The sequence below is a fragment of the Cricetulus griseus genome, chromosome 9 (assembly GCF_003668045.3).
Source record: "Cricetulus griseus strain 17A/GY chromosome 9, alternate assembly CriGri-PICRH-1.0, whole genome shotgun sequence".
Taxonomy (NCBI): Eukaryota; Metazoa; Chordata; class Mammalia; order Rodentia; family Cricetidae; genus Cricetulus; species Cricetulus griseus.
In genome coordinates this window covers 9,491,312-9,515,457 of record NC_048602.1, presented here as the reverse complement: position 1 = coordinate 9,515,457, position 24,146 = coordinate 9,491,312, and the positions used below count along the sequence as shown (strand labels likewise).

The window sequence follows — 24,146 nt, the reverse complement described above, 5'->3', positions numbered from 1 at the left end:
TCATCTGTCACCACAGCTGTCAACTGTCAACCAGCACACATCTGTCACCCAGCTCTCTTCTGTCACCCAGGTCTCATCCTTCACACAGCTCTCATCTGTCACCCAGATCTCATCTGTCACCCAGCACACATCTGTCACCAAGCACTCATCTGTCACCCAGCTCTCATCTGTCACCACAGCTGTCAACTGTCAACCAGTACACATCTGTCACCCAGCTCTCTTCTGTCACCCAGTCTCATCCTTCACACAGCTCTCATCTGTCACCCATCACACATCTGTCACCCAGCTCTCATCTGTCACCCAGCTCTCATCTGTCACCCAGCTCTCATCTGTCACCCCGCACACATCTGTCACCCAGCACACATCTGTCACCCCAGATCACTACTGTCACACAGCTCTCATCTGTCACTCAGCTCTCACATCTGTCACCCTGCTCTCCTTTGTCACCCAGATCTCATCTGTCACCCAGCTCACATCTGTCACCCAGCTCTCATCTGTCACCCCAGCACTCATGTGTTACCCCTGCACTCAGATTGCTGAGGGAAACAAATTGAGAATTTCAGTCCATACTGGAGTATATAAAGAAATCCTGTCTCAAAAACAAAAAAATAAAAATAAAAAAGAATGAGGACCTAGGATGACTCAGTTGGGAAAGTGCTTTCCAGTATACGAACCTAGTTCAAATCCCCAGAACCAATGTAAACCTGGATTCCTTAGTGAGTATCTTAATCCCGGTGCCCCCATGGATAGATGGGAAGAGGAGACAGGGGAACCTCCAGAAACCCTCAGGCTAGGTAACCTTGGCATATGGCCATAAATATGAGAGTCCCTATTTCGGGGTAGAAACCACGCATTGGTGCCTAAGGTTGTCCCCTGACCTCCACACCTGCTGTGGCATGTACAAATCCACACTCACACAAATATACAACCAGAATAAAGAAAAGGGAGAAAAGCAAACATGGTGCCACACACCTTTAACCCCAGCACTCAGGAGGCAGAGGCAGGAGAAGCTCTGTGAGTTCCAGGCCAGCCTGGATTATATGACTACATAGAGACCTATCTCAGAAAGAGAGAGAGAGAGAGAGAGAGAGAGAGAGAGACAGAGACAGACAGAGACAGAGACAGAGACAGAAGAAAGAACCTACGATGGAGCTCGGATGGCTCAGTGGGTAAGACCACTTGCTGTGCAAACGTAACGAAGGCCTGAATTCAAACTCCCATCACCCAAAGGAAAAGGCCAGGCTCAACCACATGTGCCTGTTACCCCCAGCACTGGAGACGGGGCAACCACGCAAGTCCTGGGAGCTTGAGGGCCAGCCTAGCCACAGTGGCATGGTTCAGTGGGAGACCCACAGAGGGAGACAGCCACACACACCTGCACACAGGTGTGCACTTATATCACATACCACACATGAAAATTGACTAAAATAGTTTTATATATATGAATATATATAACCACAATAAAAGCATATGAAATAAATATTTTATCCCATGTATTCAAGACATCATTTCAACGTGTAATCAATTTTTTAAATTATCGAGAAGTCATTGAACTTTGCCTCATGCTCATCTCAGTGTGAACTCGCCATGTCTCCGTTGCCATGACAGCTACCACGCTAGGCTGAATTGGTCTTCCGTTCTGTCTGCCAGCATCTCCATCACTTTTGCCAAGCACCAGGTCTCCAGGCCACATTGCCAACACTTCTGCAGACAGACCTATAGTGTCTGTGCCTCTCCTGAGTCTACAGTCAAACCTGGCCACATCTCATGGGGCCATTGCCAGGATCCCCGCTGCACTCCTCTGGGGAAGAGCGGTCTGCTGAAGGAGCATCATTGATTCTCAACCTGATTGGACCCAAATATCTTCTTGCCTTTGCATACGTTTGCATCTCATTTGTGTGTCAGGCTCCATGACCTCAGATGGTCATCTCAAAGTCAGGGAGGCACAGGGCTGGATAGGAGGCCCCTGGATGCCCCTCCTCCTGCTTCCCCTGAGGCCCTTTGTCCTCTTCTTCAACACAGCTCTCCTCCTCCTCTTCTCCTTCCTCCTCCTCCTCCTCCTCCTCCTCCTCTTCCAGGATGGTGGCCAGCTCCTCCCGCAGGGCCCCCATCTCCAGTCCCAGGTGACACAGCTGTCCCAACAGCTGGACGTCCACTCGGCGCAGGTTCCCCTAAAGGAATACAGGAACACTGTGGAGATGCCTCACAGAACAAGGAACCCTGCCAGGAGCTTCATGGGAGCAAGTCCTAGGCTGCCTGACCAGACACCTCACGCCTCCTGATCTGTTTCTCTGCTGACCACTGTCCCTTCATCTCTGTGGCCCCTTCTTTTACTCTCTGACTCCACACCTCCAACTCTGTTTTCTCATTCCCTTGGTCCCTCCTGGGTGCCATTCCGTCTGAGGTCCTCCTGTCTGTCCCTGACCTCAGTCTCTGATGTATACCTTCGCTTCTCCCCGGGACTGTCACCATTCCTGACTCTCATGTTCTGTCCCCGAGCTGCCTGTCGGGGCAGCTTTCTGCCAAGCTGCCCGAGTCCTCATGCCACATGGGCACTTTCCACCAGGCCGCCCAAGTTCTGCCCGCTGACACGCTAAGGTCCCAAGTAACACACAGAGACTTATGTTAGGTTCAAATGCTGCTTGGCCAATGACTGGGATTTCTCATCTGCTAGCTCAGTCTTAATTATCATAAATCTATATATTTTATAAGACTTAACAGACGCGCCCTGTCTTTGAGGGCTCACATGGTCACACTGTGCTTTCTCCTACCTTTCCCAGAATCCTCCTTGACTCCTATCCTACTATCTTGTTTTCCTATTGGCCAACAGGACTTTATTTCCCAACCAATAAGACAATCATATACACAGAGGGACCTCCCCCATCACCCTTGTTTTATTTTATTTTCACACATGATCTCAATCTGCAATCTTAAACTTGAAATTCTCCTGCCGGGGCTGCCTCATAGGCATAAGCCAGCAGGCCTAGCTGATCCTTGGCCGTGTCTGTTTCTATTAACAACCTTCACTCATAGTCTTTCCCCATCGTATCTACCTCCTATCTTTGTCGTACCCTTTCACTCACCAGCTCCTCCCAGATCCACAGCAGCGGCTCCCTGGCACCCCCAAGTTCTGTCCCTGAGGACATAAGGATCTGGCCAGGGTTCCCTTCTGGCGGGGGCATCCTTAGGGCCTGGGGGGGTGGACCCAATCCAAGGGCCTCCAGTCCAGCCTGCTCCAGCTGCACCCACAGCTCCATAGTCTGAACTGTGGACTGAAGAGCAGGAAGTAGCAAGGTCCAAGTGACACAGTCCCCTGGGAGGCTGTGGGATGGGGCGGGGGGGGGGGAAGGTCGGGAGGGGCTGGCAGACGCATCCCAAAGTCCGTTCTTCACTCTGAATCAGATGGCCACATTTTTTTTTCTTTCTTTCTGGAGTCCAACCTCCCTGATCTCACAGGGTCCAAAGATAGCCTCGAGCAGAGGTCCAACTTTACCCTGTTGCCTCTCAGGCTGACCCCCCCCCTCAGGGAACACGGTGTTTAATGCTCAACACCTGAAGGAGAGAGGCTGTCTTCCTTCCTGGTCCTTACACCTCTCCAGACCCTCTTCCTCAGCCTCTTTAGCTGAAACGACCTTGGCTAGCCCCTTAAATCGATCCTTGTCTGTCCCCTGCCAGACAAGTGTGTCTTTGCCACCGGTGTGTCTGAAGAGCCTCAGTGTGAAGGCTGCAGGCTGCCATACAGCAGCCAGAGCTGCTAGCCTTGGACACGCCTGTTGTGTCGCTGCAAGGCGGTCAGGACTGGGAAGTGCTCCAGGTCAGGCTCTGCCTTGACCCCTACAAGCCCATGAGTTTGCCAGGGGTCCCTGGGTCCTCGGCTTAGACTGCAGCTGTCGCCCCCCCCCCCACCAGCCCAGACTCTAACCCTGCAAGTCTCTCATCTCAAGGTCAGTGTGTTCAGCACAGAGCTCCCACTTTGGATCTAACCCACTGGATCCGTTTCCTGTAGATGTTACGATACGATAAATCGCAACTATCTTGGTAGCTAAAACAATGCAAGGGGGCTTCAGAGATGGCTCAGAGGGAAAAGGTGCTTGCCACCAAACCTGATGATCTGAGTTCAATCCCCAGGACGGACACACACACACACACACACACACACACACACACACACACACAGAGAGAGAGAGAGAGACAGAGACAGAGACAGAGACAGACAGAGAGACAGAGAAAGTCTTGGGTTTCTATTGCTATGAAGAGACACTTTTTTTTGTTTTGTTTTTAGTTTTTCCAGACAGGGTTTTTCTATGTAGTCTTGCCTGTCCTGGCACTCACTCTGTAGACCAGGCTGGTCTCGAACTCACAGAGATCCTCCTGCCTCTGCCTCCCGAGTACTGGGATTAAAGGTGTGCACCACAAACGCCCGGATCCCAGAACTTAAGAGCAGGAGGATTACAAATTTCAGCCCAGCCTAGGCCACAAAGCAGTAAGTACACTGCTATAAAGTAGTATAGAGTGGTGGCACACGCTTTTAATCCCAGCACTCGGGAGGCAGAGGCAGGCAGATCTCTGTGAGTTCGAGGCCAGCCTGGTCTCCAGAGCGAGTGCCAGGATAGGCTCCAAAGCTACACAGAGAAACCCTGTCTCAAAGAACCAAAAAACAAAACAAAGCAAAAAGTAGTATAGAGTGTGGTGGTTTAAATGGAAATGTCTCCCATGGGCTCAGGCAGTTGGGTGGTCCATGGAGGTTTGGGGAGCTTTGGGAGGAACCACCTTGCTCGAGGTAGTGCCTCACTGGAGGTGGGCTTTGAGAGTTTAGAGCCTCGCCATTTCCAGTTACTTTCTCTGCTTTGAACTTGAGCTGAAGATGTGAGCGTACAGCTTCCTGCTCCTGACGGCAGGCCTGGCTGCCACATGCCCGTGCCTCCCCACTGTGACGGGCTCAGCCCAAATAATCTTCCTTCCGAAAGTTGCTTTGACTCACCGATACATACAGCCTCTGAGAAATTGTTGCAGGACAAGGACAACATTTGTGGTTGGGGGGCTATTCAGCCTACCAGCCCCTACCTCGGCACACCCACCCACCACTCCCTGCTTCTCCACTTCTGTAAGTGAAACCTTTTGGTTCCTTTTGAGTTTAAGATGTATTTATTTGTTATGTACACAGTATTCTGTCTGCATGTCTGCCTGCACACCAGAAGAGGGCACCAGATCCCATTACAGAGGGTTGTGAGCCACCACGTGGGTGTTAGGAATTGAACTCAGGATCTCTGGAAGAGCAGCCAGTGCTCCTAACCTCTGAGCCATCTCTCCATGCTCCTGGCACCTTTTGGTTTCTCAGGCTTTTGTCTCCAGCAGTTTTCACTACTGCTCCCCTCCCCCATTCTTGTTCACCACAGGCCTGCACTATTGCAGCAGCCTCTTTGCTGACCTCAGGTCCACCCCTGTCCCCTAAGAGTCCCCAACTCTCTGCAACATGTAAATCAGATTTTGAAACTCCTCTCTCCCTCTGTGAATAGAAGAAAACCCTACTGGACCTACACGGTCAGCCCCACTGCCCACCTCTCTGGCCTTGCTCCTACCTCCCTGTCACACTCCTGCCTAGTGACCAAAAAGACATAAAAACTGCCTGCGGCTCTCTTCCCAGGGAACGACCCCAACGCGTTGGAATAAAATCCTTTGAACTTGTGTCCTGTGAGTGACTCTGTGGGGTGCGTCTCCCGGAGTTAGATTTCACTTTTGGGTCCAACAGGGCAAAGGAGAGGAGAGAGAACCAGGTACAACAGCCAAGAGGGCAAAGGTACAAAAGGGGCGGCCAACCAACCAGGAGACTCGCAACCACAGTCAGGACAAGAAGCTCCCTAAGAGGAGCTTAGACCGCTCCTCCCTCTTTTTAGAGGCTGTGAAGAGTCCCTTTTAAAGAAAGGGTGCTCCAGGGCTGGAGAGGTGGCTCAGAGGTTAAGAGCACTGACTGCTCTTCCAGAGGACCTGAGTTCAATTCCCAGCAACCACATGGTGGCTCACAACCATCCGTTATGAGATCTGGTGCCTCTGCTGGCAGAGCGGGCAGAACACTGTATTAGAAGATTTATGAGAGAGAGAGAGAGAGAGAGAGAGAGAGAGAGAGAGAGAGAGAGAGAGAGAGAGAGAGAGAGAGAGAGAGAGAGAGAGAGAGAGAGAGAGAGAGAGAGAGAGAGAGAGAGAGAGAGAGAGAGAGAGAGAGGAAAAAGACAGAGAGAGAGACAGAGAGAGGGAGAAAGAGAGAGACAGAGAGACAGAGAGAGGGAGAGAGGGAGAGGGAAAAAGAGAGACAGGAAGAAAGAGAGAGAGAGAGCGGAAGGAAGAAAGAGAGAGAGACAGAGAGAGAGAGGGAGAGAGGGAGAAAGAAAGAAAAGAAAGGGTGCTCCGAATGCGCCAACAGGATTAAAGTGTGCGAGCGCCTTTAAAAGGCGAGCTAAAAAGCAAGACGGGCGTGCTGACCTTGCGCTGAGCCCGGGGAAAGCCCCGCCTCTTCCGCTTCCGGCATCCGGGAAGATGGCGGCGCCCAGGGCGGTAGGTGACTGCGGAGCCCTCCAACCCCAGCTCGCTGTGCAGCTCCGCCCGCGGGGCCTCGGTCCCCCTGCGGGGACAGTGTCTCCCGCCCGGCCTCGCCCTGGGGACGCCGGGGGCTGCCAGGGGCCCCAGAGCGTCTCGGGCCGCTCTGGAGAAACCAATGGGACTAGGACGGCTCGCCCTGGGCGAGCGGCCGGAGCCTGGCCTGGAAGGATCGCGAGGGGCTGGGGCTGGGGCTGGGGGCGCAGAGCTAAGGATGCTAAGGATGCACGAAGGCCTGGGGGGATGTCAGGGTCTCGTCATGCCTGCGTTTGCGGTTGCGCAGACCCCAAGGGGCTCGGGAGTTGTTAGCCTGCGAAGGTGTCGAGCTGGAGGCCGGGCAGGGCAACAGAAACAAGGAGACCTCAGTAGAAGAATCAAAGGATGGGGTTCCGAGGAAGAACCCTGAGGAAATTCATAGAACTTCCAGTCGTCGTTAAGTAGAGTGCCTTGGTGACACTCCTCACTGTTTTGGAGAGCACAGTTAGTGTTAGAGTGAGTGTTTTGTGTTTTGTTGACACTCACTGTTTTGGGGAGCACAGTTAGTGGAAGGGTGTTTTGTTGACACTCACTGTTTTGGGGAGCACAGTTAGTGGAAGGGTGTTTTGTTGACACTCCTCACTGTTTTGGGGAGCACAGTTAGTGGGAGGGTGTTTCGTTGACACTCCTCACTGTTTTGGAGAGCACAGTTAGTGTTAGAGTGAGTGTTTTGTGTTTTGTTGACACTCCTCACTGTTTTGGAGAGCACAGTTAGTGGAAGGGTGTTTTGTTGACACTCACTGTTTTGAAAGGAGAGCACAGTTAGTGGAAGGGTGTTTTGTTGACACTCACTGTTTTGGGTTCCATCCCCATCACTACCTCTAAAAGTGAAGGTTACATGGACAGAATGGAGGGGCAGCCAAGAAGTGAGGCGTTCAGCAAGACCCTAGGGAGAGCTGAGTAAAATTTGGGCCAGGGAAATGGTTTGTTGTTAAAGCTTATGTTAAAGCGCTTGAGCACCACAGTTGGTAAAAGCCAGGCATGGCGGCGGGCCACTTGCAATCAGTGCCAGCACTCTGGAGGGAGACAGTGTGATTCCTCAGGCAAACTGGCTAGAGGAGGTGAGTTGGGGTGCTCCAGGTACAAGTGAGAGACCCTGCCTCAATATATATAATGAAGGGCAATTAAGGAAGAACCTCCGGCCTTCATACACAGGCACGTTTGTGCATGGACACCCACACATTTGAATAAACATACACATGAGCGCATATATATATATATATATATATATATATATATATATATATATATATGTCACACACACACACCCAAAAAGGTGAATTGATGAGAAATTAATGTATAATAGGAGCTTGGGGGAAAAATAAGGATTTGGTGGGAAATTAGAAGATTTAAAAAAAAAAAAAGACTGGCTGCATTAAGGAAAGAATTTGTATTTGGTTAAATGGGAGAATTTGGAGAAATGTTTGGAATCCCATAAAAGTTGAGAACTGAGGCAGCGGACACTCTGGGATTGACCAGTGCCTTGTACATATTCAGCAAGGACTCTCCATGAGCTCCCCAAAACTCGGGGATTTTGCCGGAAGGATGTCAGAAGACTCGGGAAGGACAGGGCTGAAATTAAAAGTGATTTGTGTAAGATTTGGGGGTAGGATTCACCTCCAGGCTCACCCCCAACCCTTTCCCTCTCCCCTTCTCCAGTTCCTGCGCCTGGGTGCCCGAGAATGGAATGGGAGAGCCAGGGCCATCCATGGCCCAAGGGAACCGGTGACCCCAGACAGCAATCAGAAGAGAAGAACGCTGTTACAGTTCCTCTCGGACCACTTCCATGACGTCCAGGCTCTGAGAGAGTACCTGCTGCAGAAGCAGGCTTCTAGAGTGAACTGGAAGAATCGGTGAGAACCGGTGGCTGGCAAGACCCCAGGGAGACCCTGCTCCTGCTCTAGTCAGTCCCAGGCTAGGCTGTGGCTTCCACTGCCAGCCTAACCAACAACTCTTCATCTCTGGCCCGTCCCTTCTCTGAGATCCCACTCATTCAGGCACCCACCACCAGCCCTGCTTGCGGGGGTCAAGCTGACTTCTCAGGCGTATGTGGCTAAAACACAAATCTCTTGTGTCTCCCTTTTAAAAGAAACCTTACTGTCAGAACCCCTTCATCCAAAGATTGGGTGCTATTTGCCACCCGGTTGCTAAGGGTGAATTTGAAGGCATCTTCTCTGCCTTCACGCTTAGTCTATCAGTGCTAGAGGATTCCCAGGGCCAGTTCCTACCATGTTGCTTGTGTGCGGCCTGCCCTGATACCTTTCATTTTTAAGGTTAGTGTTTTGGTCACTGTTCACTTGCTGTGAGGAGACACCACGGCCAAGGCAGCGTTTAAAAGAAAGTGTTTTAATGGGGACCTGCTTACAGTTTCAGAGGGTGAGTCCATGTGAAGACGGAGGTTTCTGTCCTGCCTGGTCCCACAGCCACTTTGCCCCAAATAAACACACAAAGACTTATATTAAGTATAAAATGTTTGGCAGATGGCTCAGGCTTCTTATTGGCTAGCTCTGTCTTAATTAATTATTAATCCATTTCTATTAATCTATGTATTGCCATGAGGCTATGGCTTACCCATATTCTGGCATATTATTCCTTTGGCAGCATGGCGTCTCTCTCTCTGCCTTCCTCTCTCCCCAGCCGTCTCCTGGTCTGGTAGCCCCACCTATGCTTTCTGCCTGGCTACTGGCCAATCAGTGTTTTACTCATCAACCAATAAGAGAGAGACATATACAGAAGGACACCCCCATCAGCCATGACCATCATGATGGGAACATGGCAGTAACTGAGATACACAAGGTGCAAGTCCAGAGAGAGAGCATGAGACAGCCTGGCGTGGGCTTGAGAAACCTCAAAGGCCACCCTCAGTGACATATTGCCCAAACAGTTCCACCAACTAGGGACCAAGAATTCAGACCTATGCGCCTGTGAGGGCCATTCTCATTCAGACCACCAGTTACCACGCCGCCCATCCTCACGCTGCTTGCTTTCCGCCCTGTTCTCTGGAGCTGGTGTTAGAGGCGGCTGTGAGCCGCTGGACGTGGTTACTGGGAAAGCCAGCTGAATGCTCTGCAGTTGGAGAGCAGCAAGTACTCTGAACTGAACTGGGCCATCTCCAGCCTCTTGTTGTTGTTTATTTGCTTTTCAAAACAGGGTTTCTCTGTGCAGCCCTGACTATCCTGGCACTCGCTCTGGAGACCAGGCTAGCCTCGAACTCACGGAGATCCGGCTGCCTCTGCCTCCCGAGTGCTGGGGTCATAGGCGTGCCGCCATTCCTTGCTTTGTTATCTCTCTTCTCCACCAGATGGGTCCACTGTGAAGCCGGCACACAGCACAGCATAGGCACTAGGGTTTGCAACCAGGCTAGTCAGTATTTGCCTGCCGCCCTGCAGTCTGCTCCCCATAGACCTGACAGGCAGCGCGAGGCCCCAGGCTTCACCTGACATATTTTCGTTTTCTCCACAGGTCCTTCCCGAACATCCAGCAGAAATATGGCCCAGATGTCACAGGTGCCCTCTTCATCCTGAAGCAGGGAGGCGCAGTGAAGTATGACCGCTGTTGTGAGGGGGTGTGGGGGGGGGGCAGCTCTGCTGTCTTGACAGGAGTCCAGCACCCCTGTAAACATCAGGCATGGTGGAGAACACCTTGACCCCAGTGCCAAGGGGGTAAAGACAGGTCGATCCCTGGGGCGCTCTGGCTGGCCGGCCAGCCTGACTAACAAGCTCTGGGTAAGCGATTCTGTCTCAAAACGTGGAAAAGCAACTGGTGGTGATCTGGGCATCAACTACTGGCTTACATGCATGCACACAGACATACAAATACACAGACAGACACACAGATACACACACAGACATACAAATACACAGACATACAAATACACACAGACAGACATACAGATACACACAGACATACAGATACACACACAGACATACAAATACACAGACAGACATACAGATACACACACAGACACAAATACACACACAGACATACAAATACACAGACAGACATACAAATACACAGACAGACATACAGATACACACAGACATATAGATACACACACAGACATACAAATACACAGACAGACATACAGATACACACAAACATACAGATACACACACAGACATACAAATACACACACAGACATACAGATACACACACAGACATACAGATACACACAGACATACAGATATACACAGACATACAAATACACAGACAGACATACAGATACACACACAGACATACAGACATACAGATACACACACAGACATACAGATACACAGACATACAGATACACACACAGACATACAGATACACACACAGATATACAGATACACACACAGACATACAGATATACACACAGACATACAGATACACACACAGACATACAGATACACACACAGACATACAGATACACACACAGACATACAGACACACACACAGACATACAGACACACACACAGACATACAGACACACACACAGACATACAGACACACACACAAACATAGACACACAGACAGACATACAGATACACACACAGACATACAGATACACACAGACATACAGACACACACACAGACATACAGACACACACACAGACAGACATACAGACACACACAGACATACAGATACACACACAGACATACAGACACACACACAGACATACAGACACACACACAGACATACAGACACACACACAGACATACAGATACACACACAGACATACAGATACACACACAGACATACAGATACACACACAGACATACAGACACACACACAGACATACAGACACACACACAAACATACAGATACACACACAGACATACAGATACACACACAGACATACAGATACACACACAGACATACAGATAGATACACACACAGACATACAGATAGATACACACACAGACATACAGATAGATACACACACAGACATACAGATAGATACACACACAGACATACAGATACACACACAGACATACAGACACACACACAGACATACAGACACACACACAGACATACAGACACACACACAGACATACAGACACAAACACAGACAGACATACAGACACACACACAGACAGACATACAGACACACACAGACAGACAGACACACACACAGACATACAGACACACACACAGACAGACAGACACACAGACAGACAGACACACACACAGACAGACAGACAGATACACACACAGACAGACAGACAGATACACAGACAGACAGACAGACAGATACACACACAGACAGACAGACAGATACACACACAGACAGACTGACAGACAGATGCACACACAGACAGACAGACAGATGCACACACAGACAGACAGACAGATGCACACACAGACAGACAGACAGACAGATGCACACACAGACATACAGATACACACACAGACATACAAATACACAGACAGACATACAGATACACACACAGACATACAGACATACAGATACACACACAGACATACAGATACACACACAGACATACAGACATACAGATACACACACAGACATACAGATACACACACAGACACAGATACACACACAGACATACAGATACACAGATATACAGATACACACACAGACATACAGATACACACACAGACATACAGATATACACACAGACATACAGACACACACACAGACATACAGACACACACACAGACATACAGATAGATACACACACAGACATACAGATAGATACACACACAGACATACAGATACACACACAGACATACAGATACACACACAGACATACAGACACACACACAGACATACAGACACAAACACAGACAGACATACAGACACACACACAGACAGACATACAGACACACACACAGACAGACATACAGACAGACAGACACACACACAGACATACAGACACACACACAGACAGACAGACACACACACAGACAGACAGACACACACACAGACAGACAGACAGATACACACACAGACAGACAGACAGATACACACACAGACAGACAGACAGATACACACACAGACAGACAGATACACACACAGACAGACTGACAGACAGATACACACACAGACAGACTGACAGACAGATGCACACACAGACAGACAGACAGATGCACACACAGACAGACAGACAGATGCACACACAGACAGACAGACAGACAGATGCACACACAGACATACAGATACACACACAGACATACAAATACACAGACAGACATACAGATACACACACAGACATACAGACATACAGATACACACACAGACATACAGATACACACACAGACATACAGATACACACACAGACACAGATACACACACAGACATACAGATACACACACAGATATACAGATACACACACAGACATACAGATACACACACAGACAGACACACACACAGACAGACAGACACACACAGACAGACAGACACACACACAGACAGACAGACACACAGACAGACAGACACACAGACAGACAGACACACAGACAGACAGACAGACACACACACAGACAGACAGACACACACACCGACAGACAGACACACACACAGACATACAGACACACACACAGACATACAGATACACACACAGACATACAGACACACACACAGACATACAGACACACACACACACAGACATACAGATACACACACAGACATACAGATACACACACAGACATACAGATACACACACAGACATACAGATACACACACAGACATACAGACATACAGATACACACACAGACATACAGATACACACACAGACATACAGACATACAGATACACACACAGACATACAGATACACACACAGACATACAGATACACACACAGACATACAGATACACACACAGACATACAGATACACACACAGACATACAGATACACACACAGACATACAGATACACACACAGACACAGATACACACACAGACATACAGATACACACACAGACATACAGATAGATACACACACAGACATACAGATACACACACAGACATACAGATACACACACAGACAGACAGACACACACACAGACAGACATACAGACACACACAGACATACAGACACACACACAGACAGACATACAGACACACACACAGACATACAGACACACACACAGACAGACATACAGATAGATACACACACAGACATACAGATAGATACACACACAGACATACAGATAGATACACACACAGACATACAGACGATACACACACAGACATAAAGACACACACAGAGACATACAGACACACACACAGACAGACAGACACACACACAGACAGACAGACACACACACAGACAGACAGACACACACAGAGACAGACAGATAGACAGACAGACACACACACAGACATACAAATACACAGACAGACATACAAATACACAGACAGACATCCAGATACATACAGACATATAGATACACACACAGACATACAAATACACAGACAGACATACAGATACACACAGACATACAGATACACACACAGACATACAAATACACACACAGACATACAGATACACACACAGACATACAGATACACACAGACATACAGATATACACAGACATACAAATACACAGACAGACATACAGATACACACACAGACATACAGACACACACACAGACATACAGACACACACACAGACATACAAATAGACAGACAGACATACAAATACACAGACAGACATCCAGATACATACAGACATATAGATACACACACAGACATACAAATACACAGACAGACATACAGATACACACAGACATACAGATACGCACACAGACATACAGATACACACACAGACATACAGATACACACACAGACATACAGATACACACACAGACATACAGACACACACAGACATACAGACACACACACAGACATACAAATACACACACAGACATACAGATACACACACAGACATACAAACAGCCGGCCCTTTAATCCCAGCACATGGGGGCAGAGGCAGGCAGATCACTGTGAGTTCTAGGCCATTCTTGGCTATATCTTAAGACTCCTTCTTTAAAAAAAAAAAAAAAAAAATAGTTATATACAGCTGGGAATGGTGGCGCACACCTTTGATCCTGCACTCAGGAGGCAGAGGCAAGTGGATCTCTGGGGTCCAGGCCAGCCTGGTCTATAAAGTGAGTTCTGGGACAGTCAGAGCTACATAGTATGACCCGGTCTCAAAAACACACCATAAACAAATAAAAGAATTGTGTGTGGCATTGCTAATACAGGGTTTGCTTTGAAGGCTGGGATTTCAGTCTGTACCGCTGTCGTGAAGTGAAACATGTCAGTTCCCAGTCATGCCTGGCAGCTGGGTGATATGCAAAGCCTTGATCCCAGCTACTCTGGATGAGTCCAGGGCCAGCCTGGGCTACACAGCAAAACCCCACCTCAAAAAAAGTGTTTTTCTGCCTGGTGTGGTGTCACTCTCCTCTAACCCTAGCCCTGGGAAGGCAGAGGAAGGTGGCTGGAGTGTACCTCCTAGCCAGGCGTGGTGCACGTGCTTGAGACCCCCAGCTGTGGAGGCTGAAGCAGAAGAGAGAGATCATAGGCCAGCCTGGGCTACATAGCGAGACCCAAGACCCTGCCTCAAACAAACAGACAAAAAGGTCTTTCTTGGGGCTGGAGAGATGGCTCAGAGGTTAAGAGCACTGGCTGCTCTTCCAGAGGTCCTGAGTTCAATTCCCAGCAACCACATGGTGGCTCACAGCCATCTGTAATGAGATCTGGTGCCCTCTCCTGGTCTGCAGGCACATATGCAGACAGAATGCTGTATACATAATAAATAAATAAATAAATCTTTTTAAAAAAAAGTCTTTATGTTCCTTTTTCCCATTTCTTTTTTTAAATATATATTTTTAAACATTTACTTATTTAATATGGTGGTCAGAGGACAACTTGAAAGAGTTCTCCTTCCTCCATGGGGCCCTGAGAAACTTACTGGCTGTCAGCCTTGGCAGCGGGCTCTTAACCCACTAAGCCATATCTCATCAGCCCCTGGATGTTTTCTTCTTTATGGAAAAATTCGCCGTTTCTACTGGATGAGATATGTGTGTCTGAAAACAACTGTCAGCAAGGACTCAGGCATGCAGCGCTTTTCTTTAGTGGGTGTGTGTGTTGGGGAGGGAGAGGTGGCAGGGTCTCCCTCTGTAGCCCAAGCTAGCCCTGAATCCCCAATGCTCCTGTCTCAGTCTCCCAGACTCTGGGCTTCCAGGCATGCAGCCGTGCCCACCTCAGTGCTTGGCTCTGACACTGAGCAGTATCCGGGGCCTCTGGTGTCCTGTGTGAAGGAAGGCGTGAGGAGGGTGCCGACCTGCCGCTGCCAGGGTGGCCACACTCGGGAAGCCAGGCAGCGCCGTCAACCAGCTCCTCGTTCCAGGTTTCAGGACAAGGAGTGGATCCGTCCTAATGAGCGTGGCAGGTTTCCTACCGAGTTCCTCACCTTCCGGGAGGTGCCTGTGGAGGCCGTGGATGCCAGTGGCTGTGCCATCAACTACCAGGGCATGAGTAACCTCCGTGAGTAGGCCGGGGTGGGTGGGTTGCCCGCCCTTCGGCGTTGGGATGGGTGAAAGGCCTGGGGTGCCACCTGCCTTCTCATCCGGCAGTGCCCCTGAAGGAGCTGCGGTCCCTGTCGCTGCAGCGCTGCCCCAACGTGGATGACTGGTGCCTCAGCCGCCTCTACCTTCTGGCTAACTCGCTGCAGGAGCTCTCGCTGGCCGGGTGTCCCCAGGTCTCAGAACGGGGCCTTGCCTGCCTCCACCACCTCCAGTAAGATCTCTGCTCAGGCTGGCCCCGTGCCAGCAGAGCGGGGCGGGGAATTCTAGGTGCTGCTAGCCATCTGCCTCTACTCTCCCTGTCGCCATGTAGTGCCAGTGGGAGGTGAGCATTCTGTGTCTTCAGAAAGAACTGCCTCCTGGTGTTGCTTCCTTCGCATATGGACGGAAACTCCGTGGTAGTCACACGGTCCCAGGAGAGAAGAGGCCAGAGAAACGTGTTTATAGTCAGCAGTGGATTTCACATATTTAGATAGCTATAAAGTTTTACTGGAGGGCTGGGGGTGTGGCTCAGCAGTGGAGCCCCTGCCTAGAATCCCCCAGTGAGGGGCTGGGGGTGTGGCTCAGTGGTAGAGCCCCTGCCTAGAATCCCCCCAGTGAGGGGCTGGGGGCGTGGCTCAGTGGTAGAGCCCCTGCCTAGAATCCCCCAGTGAGGGGCTGGGGGTGTGGCTCAGTGGTAGAGCCCCTGCCTAGAATCCCCCAGTGAGGGGCTGGGGGCGTGGCTCAGTGGTAGAGCCCCTGCCTAGAATCCCCCCAGTGAGGGGCTGGGGGCGTGGCAGAGCTAGAGTGTTTGCTGAGAATGGCTAGGGGTGAGGGCCAGCAGCAGAGTGTGTAAAGCCCTGGGTTCCATCCTTAGCGCGCGCACGCGCACACACGCACGCCAGCCACTCTCCCATTTGCCCTCATCCCTTCAGGAACCTCCGCAGGCTGGACATCTCAGACCTCCCCGCCGTGTCCCACCCAGGCCTCACTCAGATCCTGGTAGAAGAGATGCTGCCCCATTGTGAGGTCTTTGGCACTGACTGGACCCGGGGCCCGAAGCTGGAGGCAGAGCGGCCGCCGCGGGACACACCCAGCCCCGTCTGCCCCTAGCCCGCGGCCCCACCCTCGCAGGGCCTTGTGGGGCTCTGTAGAGCGTGCTGTCGCCTCACTGTGGCTCCCAGTGGGGTGCATTCAACACAGAGGAGCACTGGCAAATAAGAGGCCGAGTCGGGGCTGACTGGTGTTGGCCTGCAGCCGGCAAACAGCCATCACTGTGGCAGACGCCCCCCCGCCCCGGTGCACGGCTGCTCGCAGCTCCAGTTTCTCCTTGTCCCCCGTCAAGAGCATCCCTTCCCCTAACTGTGCACACACGTGTCAGCGGGGACCGGGGCCGACAGGAGATAGTGCTGGCCCTTGGCAGTGCCGCGGCGGTTCCTCCTTGTGCAGGGCGGGCCAGCATCCTTGGCCCACATTGATTAAAGGCCAGCAGCACCCCAAGCCCCATGGCGTCGCTTGAGTTTTCCTGCTCTGAAAAGGAGTGGCTGGGAAAGTGTTCTCTGCAGTTCGTCAGTAGAGGGCGCCGGAGAGAACCCAACGGGAAGGCCGGGACTGTGCCTGGAGCTACAAATGTACAGTGGCTTCCCCAGCTCCCAGATTGCTGGTGGCAGCACACTGTCGCCTGAATAACTCCTGGCACCCAATTACCAGTGACTGTTATGGCTCCAATGCACCTTGCAAGTGTATGATCTTTATATTAAACTTTCCCTGGTCACATTACACTGTAGCTTTTCCCCCAGCTGGATCCAGATGGCACCGGATGCATAGTTCTGAAGGGGGGGCTGGGACTTTGGGCATGAGCATAGTAGTAACCTCCTTGTTGGAAAAAAAAATGGGGTGCCAAAGGTCCTGGCATGCTGCGTGGCCCAGATGACCTGTGGTGGATGCCAGCAAGCTGCCAACTGCAGAATGTGCCCATGGCTGCAAAGATGGTGTGGGTGCTGGGATTTTGGGGAGCGCCCTTGAGGGCTCAGAGGTGTGTGTGTGAGAGAGAGGGAGAGAGAGAGACCGACCAGTCTGAGAACTTCAGAGCTCCCCGACAGCCCCAGAAGTTCATTCTTGAATGGGGTCAGGCTCCAGTCTTCGGGACTTGATCCCTGCCCCCAGCCACTTCAGGGCTCTCTTGCCAATGCCAAGGAGCTAGCAGACCATCCGGAGATGACCTCACCTGATTTATGTGCATGAAAATAAGTGCACCATGTGTGCAGTGCCCATAGCAGCCAGAGGCAGCTTGGATCCCTGGAATTGGAGTTGCAGGTAGTTGTGAGCTCCCTGTGGGTGCTGGGAATCAAACCCAGGTTCTCTGGAAGGGCAGCCAGTGCTCTTAACCGCCAAGCCATCCCTCCAGCCCCATGTGACCAGTATTCTTAAACTTCAGGAAGCAGAAGACAGGCAAATCCATCTACAGAGCAAGTCCCAGGCCAGCCAGAGCTACAGTGTGAGACCCTATCTCAAAATTCATTAGTAAAGGGGCTGGAGAGATGGCTCAGAGGTTAAGAGCACTGACTGTTCTTCCAGAGGTCCTGAGTTCAATTCCCGGCAACCACGTGGTGGCTCACAACCATCTGTGTGCAGATATCCATGGAAGCAGAATGTTGTATACATAATAAATGAAATATTTTTTTTTTAAAAAAGAGACTCAAGAGTGTCCTCTACTGCTAACAAAGCCAGAAACCCTAGGATCAAATCCACTTGCTCCAGAGGGGTGGGGGTGTCTACTGTGCCCCGACTGATAAGAACAAGACACCAGCTGGTGTAGTATCGCTCAGTGGTGGCATGCACAAGGCCCTAGGTTTCACACTCAGTATTCCCCCCAAACCAGCATTCCTGCACTAAGGAAGTGGAAGCCAGAGGATCACAAGGAATACAAAACAAGACAGAATGCAAGTGAGGGGCTGGGTGGTTAAGAGCACTGACTGCTCTTGCAGAGGGCCCATGTTTGACTCCTAGCAGCCCCCATGGCAGTTCACAGCTAACTCCAGTTCATGGGGATCTGACGCCCTCTTCTGGCCTCCACAGGCACCAGGCATGCAACCGATGCCCAGACATGCATGCAGGCAAAACACCCATACACGGAAGAAAAAGAGCTCGAAATGTGTACAGGGAAAACTCTGGAAGTGTGTGGAGTGTGTGGGGAGGATACTTGGGCCAGATCTACTGAGCAGCTGTGCTTTGGGGATCTAATGAGTTACCCTGTGCCACACAGGTGGTCCGGCTGGTTGGTTGGCTTGACTGCAACAACGAACCCAACAGTTAATAAAGCCGAGAAACTAGAAATGCCCTGGCTTGCCATGAGAGCAGATAGTGAAAACGCCCCAAACTATGGTTCCCCGAAAGAAATCTTCTGCCTCAGACCCTTCGTTTCTCAGTCCCCGTGGTCTTGGTTAATCAAGGCTCTCTACCGAGCCCTGGTTCGATCAGTTGTGTGGCTTCTCCCAGTTGGACCAAGGCTGCTGCACTCAGCAACCCGCACTGCTTGCTTCCCGGGAGACTGTGGGCCCCGGGAGGAGGACGCCGCAGTCACAGAGCCTCGGTGCCCTGAAGGGAGATGAGCCAGGAGCGCTGAGAGGCCTTTAACGGGCCTCTGGGCCTCTCCCACGGCCCTGGTGTGGGGTGGGCTTGGCCCTGCCCGGCCCTTGGCTATCTCCGGCACTCTCTAGCTCTCACTTTCTCCATTAGCATTCACCGTTGCCTCGCCACTCTCTTCCTCCAGCTGTTCCCACGGGCTGCATTATTCAAACTTGGAGGGAGGAAATCAGGGCTGGAGAGATAACAGACTTGGCGCTGGGACACTGGGTTCCTGTTCTATCTGGACAGTCCTCCCAAACCAGGTAGGCTGCAAGGGGGTCAACCCGGGCTTTGGTGGGTGGGGAGCTGGCTTTCTCCCAACTGAGGTCCCAGGAGATCTGGGATGGCCCCACCCACCTCCTGGCTCCCCAGACTGCGGGGCGGACGCAGCCTCAACTGCAGGGGCCCTAGGGCAGGGTTGTAAACAGTCAGAAACCCTCCTAGCCCCTGGGGTGCGGCGGCAGCAGCGTAAAGTCCAGAAGGGCATCACAGGGTGGGGTGCTAGGCTGGGGTGGATCAAGCACCAGGTGGAGGAGGTTCGGGACCCTGGTCCGGGGGCTCTCGGTGCATCCGGCTCCATCGCTTCTTACTGCTCTCCTGGCTTACCCCCTCTCCCTGGTCCTTCCTTTCTTCTCTGGGGCCTCCCGGGCTCACCCGACTCTTCTCTGGTCAGTTAGGCTCTGTTCTGAAGCAGCCACCTGTGCCTGGGCGTCTTTCTCCTGCCTCGCCCCTTTCTCTTCCAGTTTGCCCGCTAAGGTCTCCCCGGGTTTCTCTACTCGACGTCCCTCCACTCCCCTCGTGGCCCCTACAAACATGCTCTCCACCACCCACGCCCCATCCCGCCCCGCCCCGCCCCGCCCATGCTCGCAACAGTCACCATGCCTTCCTGGCGGTGGCCTCGAACCAGCCCCTTGGTCTCCCTTCTCTTTCCCCTTTGGAATCCAGACTGTCTCGGGCTCAATCACGTCAGCTGGCCTTGGCATCCCCTTCCCTAGAATTCTCCCCCAGGCTCCCCAAGAGTCCACCCGGGGCCATCCCTGCACCTTTCCTGACGTCTCACCAGAAAACCAGCCCTAACTCGCCAGGGCGTGTCCCTGTCCCCCCCCCGCCCCCCCGCCCCGCCCCGCGTATGCCTCCCCTTCCCGGCCCCGCCCCGGCTCCTCCCGGCCCCAAGGGTCCTCCCGCCTGCCTCCTCCCCTCCCGCCCGCCCTCCAGACTCCAGCGCGGGCTGGGCGGGCAGCGTGAGGACGAGCAGCTGCGAGCAGAGAGTCCAGCCAGGCAGGGCTTGACCCCCCGAGGACCCCCCAGAGCTGGCGGAGGCCGAACCCAGAGGTACCCGGGTCCCCGGGTCCTGGGGTGGGGTTATTGGAGGAAGTCGGTAGGTTTCTAAGAAGGTAAAAGGGCTTTCCCCGGGGAGCTGGAACTCCTGGAGACCGCAGAGTGGGAGAAGGGGAGTAGGAATGGCGTTGGAGCCGCACAGCTGATGGATCCAACACCTTGACTCCAGGAAGGGGAAAGAATAGCCTACAGGTGGGGGGCTCGGTCTAGGAAAACGTGGCAGTTCGGTGCTGCAGGCCAGGATGTCTAGGGTCCGGGTCTCAGAAGCCATGGCCAGCTTGGCTGCACTGGGTAAGCCCCGGGCTGCTTGTCTGGGCTCAGCTGTGTCCTCTTTGGAGGTCCACCCTGCACCCTAAAGACCTCTGTGGCTCCTTGTGACTCTTGCAGCCCTACTGGTGGCCCTTTCCCTGGGCCGGGTCATGCGTTGCCGCAAGTGCCAGCTCTGCCTGTTAGCACTGCTCACCCTCCTGGGCCTCAAAGTGTACATCGAGTGGACATCTGAGTCCTGGCTTAACAAGGCCGAACCCCGGGGCACCCTGCTCAGTTCCACAACACCCAACGCTGAGCCCACCCTGCCCATCAACCTCTCAGCACGCCTGGGTCAGACCGGCCCACTGCCCTTTGCTTACTGGAACCAGCAGCAGCGGAACCTGGGAGTTCTGCCCAGTACAGACTGCAGGACTTGGGGGACTGTGGCTGCCTCGGAGATCTTGGACTTCTTCTTGTACCCCCAGGACCTTCAGCGCTTCTTGCTGTCAGCAGCCTGTAGGAACTTCCCGCTGTGGCAGCCTGCAGGCGGGGGCAGCCCAGTGGCCAGCTGTTCTGAGAAGGATGCCCCCTACCTGCTCCTGGCTGTCAAGTCAGAGCCGGGACACTTTGCGGCACGGCAGGCTGTGAGGGAGACCTGGGGCAGCGCAGCCGCTGGGACCCGGTTGCTCTTCCTGCTGGGGTCACCGCTAGGAATCGGGGGACCTGACCTAAGATCGCTGGTGACATGGGAGAGCCAGCATTATGGCGACCTGCTGCTCTGGGACTTCCTGGATGTTCCCTACAACCAGACACTCAAAGACCTGCTGCTGCTGACCTGGCTGGGTCACCACTGCCCCAATGTGAATTTCATCCTGCAGGTACAGGACGACGCCTTCGTACACATCCCTGCCCTGATGGAGCACCTGCAGACCCTGCCACCCACCTGGGCCCGCAGCCTCTACTTGGGGGAGGTCTTCACCCAGGCCAAGCCGCTCCGCAAGCCTGGAGAGCCCTTCTATGTTCCCAAGACCTTCTTTGAGGGAGACTACCCAGCCTACGCCAGTGGAGGTGGCTATGTCATCTCAGGACGCCTGGCCCCCTGGCTGCTGCAGGCAGCTGCCCGTGTGGTACCTTTCCCCTTTGATGACGTCTACACCGGCTTCTGCTTCCGTGCCTTGGGCTTAGTGCCCCGTGCCCATCCAGGGTTCTTCACAGCCTGGCCAGAAGACCTCACCAAGGACCCGTGCACAATGCGAGGCCTGCTGCTGGTGCATCCAGTCAGCCCCCAGGACACCATTAGGCTCTGGAAACACCTGTGGGGCCCAGAGCTCCAGTGCTGAGCCTCAGAGACAAGCTAGGGTGGGGGTGGGGATGCTGAACCCGCCTGAGCCCCTCCTAAATCCTTCCTTGTCAAGAACTGGGCAGACTAGACAAGGCAGCAGACTGTGCTCACCTACTTTCTAATTCTGAAAACTATGTCCACCCTACTCTGAGACCAGGAGTTATTTTTTCATATGTGAGACCCCTCCAGGGAAGGCAGATGCTGTTGTACCTACACGTTCACACTGGACACTCCCTGGACACTTTGCTGGACAGCAGGCTTGTACCAGCCCATGGGAAGGCTTTGGAGGGCCCATGTGCCAAAGTTGCCTTCCAGCTTGGGAAAGTTTATAGAAGTAGGTATCTCTAAGCCTTCAGCTTTCTTGCCTAAAGCCAGGCTATTCCCCAAAGACTGGTGTGGTGGTCTAGGCTATTCCCCAAAGGCAGGTGTGGTGGTACAGGCTATCCCCAAAGGCAGGTGTGGTGGTCCAGGCTATCCCCAAAGGCAGGTGTGGTGGTCCAGGCTATCCCCAAAGGCTAATGTGGTGGTCCAGGCTATCCCCAAAGGCAGGTGTGGTGGCCCAGGCTATTCCCCAAAGACTGGTGTGGTGATCTAGGCTATTCCCCAAAGGCAGGTGTGGTGGTACAGGCTATCCCCAAAGGCAGGTGTGGTGGTCCAGGCTATCCCCAAAGGCAGGTGTGGTGGTCCAGGCTATCCCCAAAGGCTAATGTGGTGGTCCAGGCTATCCCCAAAGGCAGGTGTGGTGGCCCAGGCTATTCCCCAAAGACTGGTGTGGTGATCTAGGCTATCCCCAAAGGCAGGTGTGGTGGTACAGGCTATCCCCAAAGGCAGGTGTGGTGGTACAGGCTATCCCCAAAGGCAGGTGTGGTGGTCCAGGCTATCCCCAAAGGCCAGTGTGATGGTCCAGGCTATCCCCAAAGGCAGGTGTGGTGGTCTAGGCTATCCCCAAAGGCCAGTGTGATGGTCCAGGCTATCCCCAAAGGCTAATGTGGTGGTCTAGGCTATCCCCAAAGGCCAGTGTGATGGTTCAGGCTATCCCCAAAGGCTAATGTGGTGGTCCAGACTATCCCCAAAGGCTAATGTGGTGGTCTAGGCTATCCCCAAAGGCCGGTGTGGTGGTCCAGGCTATTCCCCAAAGGCTGGTGTGGTGGTCTAGACTATCCCCAAAGGCTAATGTGGTAGTCTAGGCTATCCCCAAAGACCGGTGTGGTGGTCCAGGCTATCCCCAAAGGCTAATGTGGTGGTCCAAACTATCCCCAAAGGCTAATGTGGTGGTCTAGGCTATCCCCAAAGGCTGGTGTGGTGGTCCAGGCTATCCCCAAAGGCTGGTGTGGTGGTCCAGGCTATCCCCAAAGGCTGGTGTGGTGGTCCAGGCTATCCCCAAAGGCTGGTGTGGTGGTCTACTCGTATAATCCCAGAACTCAAGCTAAAGTGGGAGGATCACAAATC

The 24,146-nt window shown here is 52.4% G+C and overlaps 3 protein-coding genes across 4 annotated transcripts; 2 read left to right on the top strand and 1 right to left on the bottom strand.

Moving 5' to 3' along the window:
- Window positions 1–1,916: 1,916 nt before the first annotated feature.
- Window positions 1,917–3,257, bottom strand: Erich4 (glutamate rich 4). Its single transcript, XM_027430619.2, has 2 exons — window positions 3,084–3,257; window positions 1,917–2,171 (listed from the first exon to the last, which is right to left on the bottom strand). The coding sequence occupies exons 1-2, from the start codon at window positions 3,255–3,257 to the stop codon at window positions 1,917–1,919; spliced, it is 429 nt and encodes a 142-aa protein (XP_027286420.1).
- A 3,259-nt stretch (window positions 3,258–6,516) lies between these two features.
- On the top strand, window positions 6,517–17,920 carry Dmac2 (distal membrane arm assembly complex 2). 2 transcript variants are annotated; one of them, XM_035449368.1, is made up of 7 exons: window positions 6,517–6,549; window positions 8,287–8,480; window positions 10,090–10,170; window positions 15,988–16,124; window positions 16,214–16,376; window positions 17,077–17,214; window positions 17,245–17,920. In XM_035449368.1, exons 1-7 carry the CDS (start codon window positions 6,532–6,534, stop codon window positions 17,252–17,254), a joined length of 741 nt encoding a protein of 246 aa, XP_035305259.1. In that variant the 5' UTR covers window positions 6,517–6,531; the 3' UTR covers window positions 17,255–17,920. The 2 variants fall into 2 exon arrangements, with proteins under 2 accessions (XP_035305259.1, XP_027286176.1); XM_027430375.2 differs by having other exon boundaries at window positions 17,077–17,920.
- Window positions 17,921–21,074: 3,154 nt separating this feature from the next.
- B3gnt8 (UDP-GlcNAc:betaGal beta-1,3-N-acetylglucosaminyltransferase 8) lies at window positions 21,075–23,041 on the top strand. Its single transcript, XM_035449367.1, has one exon. The coding sequence runs from the start codon at window positions 21,526–21,528 to the stop codon at window positions 22,693–22,695; it is 1,170 nt and encodes a 389-aa protein (XP_035305258.1). The 5' UTR covers window positions 21,075–21,525; the 3' UTR covers window positions 22,696–23,041.
- The last annotated feature ends 1,105 nt before the right edge of the window (window positions 23,042–24,146 follow it).